This window comes from Palaemon carinicauda, chromosome 20 (assembly GCF_036898095.1).
Source record: "Palaemon carinicauda isolate YSFRI2023 chromosome 20, ASM3689809v2, whole genome shotgun sequence".
Taxonomy (NCBI): domain Eukaryota; kingdom Metazoa; phylum Arthropoda; class Malacostraca; order Decapoda; family Palaemonidae; genus Palaemon; species Palaemon carinicauda.
Window position 1 is genome coordinate 113,192,010 of NC_090744.1, and position 7,500 is coordinate 113,199,509.

The 7,500-nt window shown below is 37.5% G+C and overlaps 2 protein-coding genes across 2 annotated transcripts; both read right to left on the reverse strand.

Annotated features, from left to right (window-relative positions):
• Positions 1-3,439: 3,439 nt before the first annotated feature.
• On the reverse strand, positions 3,440-4,633 carry LOC137660078 (uncharacterized). Its single transcript, XM_068394798.1, has 2 exons — positions 4,238-4,633; positions 3,440-3,892 (listed from the first exon to the last, which is right to left on the reverse strand). Exons 1-2 carry the CDS (start codon positions 4,631-4,633, stop codon positions 3,440-3,442), a joined length of 849 nt encoding a protein of 282 aa, XP_068250899.1.
• A 138-nt stretch (positions 4,634-4,771) lies between these two features.
• LOC137660079 (golgin subfamily A member 6-like protein 22) lies at positions 4,772-6,964 on the reverse strand. Its single transcript, XM_068394799.1, has one exon. It carries the CDS (start codon positions 6,962-6,964, stop codon positions 4,772-4,774), a length of 2,193 nt encoding a protein of 730 aa, XP_068250900.1.
• Positions 6,965-7,500: the final 536 nt, after the last annotated feature.

Consider the following 7,500-nt stretch of genomic DNA (forward strand, 5'->3'; position numbering starts at 1 on the left):
TAGCTGCTGGTGACGTCAAATTTCCCTCCGTTTTCTATCCCATCATGATTGGTGAAATAAGCTTTATTTCAAATGTAGATCTTTATTCTACATGACGTGGAATTATCCACGTCATATCATGACCCAAAGTTACACTGATTTCAAGTATTTAGCATTATTTTGATGAATTTACATAAATCAGCATATTTTACCATAATTTTTTTTTCATATATTTCTTCCTATTCATGCTTCAAGTGAAGGACTGTGGATGTAGAAAAAAATTCTACAGTCAGTTGCCAGATGTCACAATATTTCTACAATAGCAGACAAAATTCCACGAAACGGCAGCCCAGTTGTGTTTCCGAACCTGGAAATCCAAACCAAGGATAGTCTCGATTCCTGGAATTCCCAAGGTGGGCAAGACCAAAAAATCATGTGTAAACTTCACAGATCCCACCTGAAAGTTGACGACCGTTGTATTCCTTGCCTGCAGTTTATTTCCTCCTGGCGAGGAAATAAAACCTTTTTTTTCTACATTTATTTCATTCTTACAAACAGTTGGAAAATTCCTTTTTGGTGAAGAAAATATTGAAAATAAGAAAAGTGTACTACAACAAATGTGGATGAAAAGAGAAAAACTAGTGAAAATAAGGAACACACAAAACTAAAAGATACAGAGGCGCCGTTGCAAAGGCAAAGCCTCAACCTGAACCTGAACCTGAACCTGAATAGAAATAATGACGTTCTTTTCTGCATAGAGTAAAGGGGTTTTCATTCGGCTTTGTTACCAGCATTAATTATTATTATTATTATTATTATTAAATGCTAAGCTACAACCCTAGTTGGAAAAGCAGGATGCTATAAGCCCAGGGGCCCCAACAGGGAAAATAGCTCAGTGAGGAAAGGAAATAAGGAAAAATAAAATATTTTAAGAATAGTAACAACTTTAAAATGAATATTTCCTAAATAAACAATAAAAACTTCATCAAAACAAGAGAAAGAGAAACTAGATAGAACAGTGTGCCTGAGTGTACCCTCAAGCAAGAGAACTCTAACCCAAGACAGTGGAAGACCATGGTACAGAGGCTATAGCACTACCCAAGATAAGAGAACAATGGTTTGATTTTGGAGTGTCCTTCTCCTAGAAGAGCTGCTTACCATAGCTAAAGAGTCTCTTCTACCCTTACTAAGAGGAAAGTAGCCACTGAATAATTACATTGCAGTAGTTAACCCCTTGGTATTCTCTGTGTTGTCAGGTGTATGAGGACAGAGGAGAAAATCTGTAAAGAATAGGCCAGACTATTCAGTGTCTGTGTAGGCAAAGGGAAAGAACCGTAACCAGAGAGAAGGATCCAATGAAGTACTGTCTGGCCAGTCAAAGGATACCATAACTCTCTAGTGGTAGTATCTCAACGGGCGGCTGGTGCCCTGGCCAACCTACTACCTACAGGTTGAGGTTGGCCATTGGGACAGAAGAGGGGAGGGCTGTTTACCTGTAGAGGAGAGTATGTGTGTGTGTGGCTAAATACAAACTGAGCAACATGTAATCAAAGCATGTCCCAGGAGCTACCAGATTCGAACCCAGTATAACATCTCATCAATGAGTGACTTGATGGTAGAAAGATCAGACTATGCAAATGTTTGTCATATCGCAAGCTTAACTTTGGAGGTTTCCAAATAATAGGATACAAACTCTCTCATTGTGCCTCGCCCGGCTGACTTCATTTTGGGGAAAAAGTTTTAACATCTTTTCCCTCTTCTATGTGGGGTCGATGTTTCTGGTCAGCTTCCTGCATCTACCTTTGTCCCATACCTCATCACCGGTTAATCCCTTTGATCAAAGGTCATCCTTGATACAGTCCACCCACCTTCGCTTTGGTCTCCCTTGCCTTCTCGTTCCCTGTACCTCCATTTCCATTACTCTCCTCCCAATATACTGTTCATCTCTTCTCATGAAATGACCGTACCACCTCAGTCTACTTTCTTGGATGTTATCTGATAGTTTTCTAACTCCTGTGGTACTCCCAATTACCTCATTACATATCTTATCTCTTCTTGTCACCCCACACATCCATCTCAACATTCTCATTTCTGCCACATCCATCTTCTTCTCTTCTGTCTTCTTTATTGCCCACGTCTCCGCTCCAAACATCATTGCCGGTCCTACAACTATCCTGTGTACTTTACCTTTCAACTTAACCCCTATTCTCCTGTTGCATAGCACTCCACGCACTTCTTTCCAATTCTTCCATCCTGCTTGTATTCTGTGGTTTATTACTGCCCCCAGATCACCATCCTCCGTAACTGTTGATCCTAAATACCTTAAATTTTCAACTCTTTTCAATCTCTCTCCTTGTAAACTAACTTCCCCATTCTCGCCATTTTTCAATCTCAAATACTCCGTCTTTTTCATGCTGATCTTCAATCCCCTATTTTCCATTTCTCATATTCTCAAACAAAACAACTATTTTCTAAATCTTTGCTGCTGCTACTTTTCACCTAAATATAAATACCACCCTCAAAATGATGATGCAGCTTTTCTCCCCAGTAATATGGTTTTGGCCCAACCTCCAAGAACTAGTCTGCATACTAGAAGAATCCCAGCTTCATCCCTCTGCAGAGCCAGTCTTCTAGATCATTCCCCCAGAACCACCCGAAGGTTGGTATCCGAAAGAATAGATCTAGATATCCGACCATATTGTACACTTGACAAAGGCCCTGTACACCCCATCAAGGTACATAGCATACTAGAATAAGCTAGGTTCCTTCCCTCTGCAGAGCCGGTCTTCTAGATTATTCCCCCAGAACCACCCGAAGGTTGGTATCCGAAAGAATAGATCTAGATATCCGACCATATTGTACACTTGACAAAGGCCCTGTACACCCCATCAAGGTACATAGCATACTAGAATCAACCAGGTTCCTTCCCTCTGCAGAACCACCCTTTTCAGTTAGTCCAAGCACCATTTAAGCTGAGGGGTTGAGCCACAAATCCATTGAGGTGGGCAGTTATCTAAACATCCCTCGTCTCCTTTTCAAGTTCTTTAAACCCCGCCTTTTTTCTCTTCTTTCTTCATATTCTTCCACTGTCTTCTTTCTCTTTCTCTTAATTCTCTTTTTTGAGTACTTTAAACCTCCTTTTTTCTTTTCTACCACTATATTTTCTTTTTTCTCATTTTCAGTTTCTTTCAGTATCTTTGTTTCTTTATCTCTCTCCTCTCTTTTTCCATTTCTTTCAACCTCACATTTATCGCATTTTCTTTCTTCTTTTCTTCCACTATCTTTTCTTTCTCTTTTTTCTTTTCTTTTTCGAGTTTCTTCAACCTTGGATTTTTCTCCTTTTATCTCTCTATTCTTTCAGTATCTTTTATTTCTTTTTCTCTTTCTTTTTCTTCCCTTTTTTGAGTTCTTTAAACCTCGCATTTTTCTCATTTTCTCTTTTTTTTTTCTTTCCGTATCCTTAGTTTATCTTTCTTCTTTTTTCGAGTTCTTTCAACCTCGCATTTTTCTCCTTTTCTTTTTTCTTATCTTTCACTATCTTTTGTTTCTCTTTTTTCTGCTTTTCGAGTTCTTTCAACCTCGCATTTTTCTCCCTTTCTCTCTTTTTTTCTTTCAGTTTCTTTTGTTTTGCTTTCTCTTTCTTCTTTTTTTCGAGTTCCCTAAACCTCGCATTTTTCTCATTTTCTTTTTTCTTTTCTTTCACTTTCTTTTGCTTTTCTTTCTTCTCTTTTTTAATTTCTTTCATCTTTTGTTTCTTTTTCTTTTTCTTCTCTTTTTCGAGTTCTTTCAACCTCGCATTTTTCTCCTTTTCTCTCTTTTTTACTTTCAGTTTCTTTTGTTTCTCTTTTTTCTGCTTTTCGAGTTCTTTCAACCTCGCATTTTTCTCCTTTTCTTTCTTTTTTTCTTCCACTATCTTTTGTTTTTCTTTCTTTACTTTTTCAATTTCTTTCATCTTTTGTTTTTCTTTCTTTACTTTTTCAATTTCTTTCATCTTTTGTTTCTTTTTCTTTTTCTTCTCTTTTTCGAGCTCTTTCAACCTCGCATTTTTCTCCTTTTCTCTCTTTTTTTCTTTCAGTTTCTTTTGTTTCTTTTTTTTCTGCTTTTCGAGTTCTTTCAACCTCGCATTTTTCTCCTTTTCTTTCTTTTTTTCTTCCACTATCTTTTGTTTTTCTTTCTTTACTTTTTCAATTTCTTTCATCTTTTGTTTTTCTTTCTTTACTTTTTCAATTTCTTTCATCTTTTGTTTTTCTTTCTTTACTTTTTCAATTTCTTTCATCTTTTGTTTCTCTTTCTCTTTCCTCTTTTTTTCGCGTTCCTTAAACTTTGCATTTCTTTCATTTTCTCTCTTCTCCTTTCCTTTCGCAGTTGACTTTTCCTCCTTTAATCTCATTTTCTCTTCTTTCATCCTTTCTTTCCTCATTCTTATCTTCTCCTTTTCTCTCTTTTTCTCCTCTCTCTCCGTTGCATCCCTCATTCTTATCTTCTCTTTTCTCTCTTTCTCTTTCCCCATTTCACTCATTTCATTTTTGCCTTCTTCTGGCCTTACATTGATATAATTTCCCTTTTCGCTATGCCTTCCTTCCTCCTTCCTTTCTTTCAACTCCTCTCTTTTCTTTTTCTCTTCACTCTCCCTTACAATTTTCTTCAATCTCATCTTCAAATTTTTCAAATTCTTTTCCCTTTTTTTAAATGATTTTTCCGCGTCTTTCGTCGTCCTCATCTTTTTTTCCCTCTTACGCTTAATCATCTTTCTTTTTATGAAATCCGGCAACAAGAAACATTTAAAAAGGAATCATATTACATTCCAGCGAGATGCGTTTTTATTGGAATCTATTAGATCTATCATCTGCTGCACTTTCCTTTCTTCGATTTTTTCCTCTATTTTTACCACCTTATCTAACATTTTCTGATATTTCTCCAATTCTTTCCTCCTTCTTTTCTCCTCCTTAACTCTCTTTTTCTCTTCTTTCTTCCCCTTTCCCCCCATTTTTGGCTCTGTCTCTTTCAACTCCCTTTTGTCTTCCTCTAGCTTCAAATTTTCATTAATTTTCCTTTCCAACAAGCGCAATAGACTTTCGCATATTGCCACCTTCCTCATCTTCATTTTCTTATTTTTCTTCTTTCTTCCTATATCTTTTATTATTTCCTTCATTCTTCTCTTCTTCTTTCTTTCCTTCATCAATGTTATCTCCTTTTCTCTTTCTTTCTCCTCTCTCTTCTTTGCATCCCTTATTCGTATCTTCTTTCTACTCTCCTTTTCTTTCCTTATTCCAATCATTTCAAATTTACCTTCCTCTGGCCTTACATTGATATCCTCCTCCTTTTTCCTATGCCTTTCTTCCTCCCTTTCCTTCATCTTGTCTCTCCTCTCCCTTTCAATTTCCTTTAGTCTCATCTCCAAAATTTTCAGATTCTTTTCCAGTTTTTTATATATTTTTTTCTCGGCTTTTGTCGTCCTCATAATTTTCTCCATCTTGTGTATCATCCTCTTTTCCCTTAAAAACTTCGGCAACAAAAAATATCTAAAAGGGAATAATATTATGTCCAACCCATATGAGTTTTTATTTAAAAAATTTAGTAGATCTATAATTTGTCGGATCTTTATTTCTTCTGTTCTTTTCCTCATCTTTGCCACATTATCTAATATTTTCTCATATTTCTCCAATTCTTTCCTCCTTCTTTTCTCCTCCTTAACTCTCTCTTTCTCTTCTTTCTTCCCTTTTCCCCCGGTTCTTTGCTCATTTTCTTTCAACTCTCTTTTGCTTTCCTGTAACCTCACATTTTCCTTCCTTTCGCTCTTTTCCTCAATATTAATTTCCTTTTCTAACTTACTCAATATTCTTTCACATTTTTCCACCCCTGTCTTCAATAGTTGATGCTTCCACATAAGATATAATATTAAACTTTCCCAAAAGCGTTCCCCCCAACTTGCGCTTTCTTCTTCTCTATATTTATCTCTTCTACTTTTTCTTTTCTTCATAATTTTTATCTCTTCTTTTTCTATTTTTTCCTCCTCTCCCTTTCTTTCCGTCCTCATTCTTATCTCCTTTTCTTCCTCCTCTCCCTTTCTTTCCGTCCTCATTCTTATCTCCTTTTCTTCCTCCTCTCCCTTTCTTTCCGTCCTCATTCTTATCTCCTTTTCTTCCTCCTCTCCCTTTCTTTCCGTCCTCATTCTTATCTCCTTTTCTTCCTCCTCTCCCTTTCTTTCCGTCCTCATTCTTATCTCCTTTTCTTCCTCCTCTCCCTTTCTTTCCGTCCTCATTCTTATCTCCTTTTCTTCCTCCTCTCCCTTTCTTTCCGTCCTCATTCTTATCTCCTTTTCTTCCTCCTCTCCCTTTCTTTCCGTCCTCATTCTTATCTCCTTTTTTTTTTCTTGCATCCCCATCAATTCCACCCTGCGAGTCTTCCTTTCCTTAATCAGCTGAGCTTCTAAAGCTTGTATCCTTTCCCTTTTTTCTATGTTTTCTCTTTTTACCTCCTCTTGTTGTTTCTGGAGAAGTTCAATTTCGCATTTAAGGACGCTTATTTGACTTGCCAGTAAATCTAATTTTTCAACAGTTCCAGCGTCTGGTAGCCCTACGTTTCCTTTAAAATAAAGTTCTCCTTTGTCATTCCTACCTTCTTCTCTCTCGGTCTTCCCAATTACTTTTCTATCACCATGTAAACTTTCCGTTTCGATCCTGCATTTGGTAAAAGCCTCAGAATAAAATTGACTCTTACCATCATTCTCAGACAACAGATGATCTACGTCCAGATTAGTTTCCTGCAAATCCTCTTCATTTGTCGAGAAACCGTAGGACAGGGTGTTTTGGCCCTTATCTGCGAGAAGCCTTTCAAAGTTTTGTGCCGTGTTAGATTTCTTTGTGAAGCGTCCTCTCGTTTTGTCTCGATTGACTTTCTTCAAGAGATCCTCTCTGGTTGTTTTGATGAGCGAAATGAACAGCAACGGCAAAAGTACGATCGATAACATGAAATACCACAACATCCATAACAAATAAGAGTTTGTTTCACGGGAGAAGGCAAACGCTTTCCCGTACAAAACGCAATAATTGCAAAAGTTTTCCATTTTAAGATACGGTAGATTCGGTGTGACGTAGCAATGTTTCTAGAAACGACGATTTGCGATGGGATCGGAGTTTGAAGACTTTTCGACTCCAGAAGGCTTTTGAAGACTTCCTGACTCCAGAACGCTTTCAAATACTTCCTGACTCCAGAAGGCTTTTGAAGACGTCACGACTCCAAAGGCTTTGGAAGACTTCCAGACTCCAAAAGGCTCCAAGCTCCTGACTGGAGACGTGGGCGATATGGCGTAGGAAAAACAATTGAAGCTGTCACTTCGGAAGAATTCCTTAATGGAAATCCGGCTCAAAGACAGAAAAGATTCAAGAAGACATTCTGCAGCATGTCTCCAGAACTTAGCCTGAAGCCTTCCGAACCGATGCAAAACATTTGAGACTACAACTGAAATCTTGTAGTTTGATTTCTATGGAAGATTATTTTCCGTGGCATTTTCACGATTTT

Excerpts from the sequence above, each read along its gene's own strand:
- LOC137660078 (XM_068394798.1), bottom strand. The coding sequence starts at position 4,633 with ATGAGATTGAAGAAAATTGTAAGGGAGAGTGAAGAGAAAAAGAAAAGA. Across the intron at positions 3,893-4,237 it reads AGATGAAAGAAATTGAAAAA|ATAGTGGAAGAAAAAAAGAA; the intron begins GTAAAGAAAGAA and ends GAAAAACAAAAG.
- LOC137660079 (XM_068394799.1), bottom strand. The coding sequence starts at position 6,964 with ATGTTGTGGTATTTCATGTTATCGATCGTACTTTTGCCGTTGCTGTTC.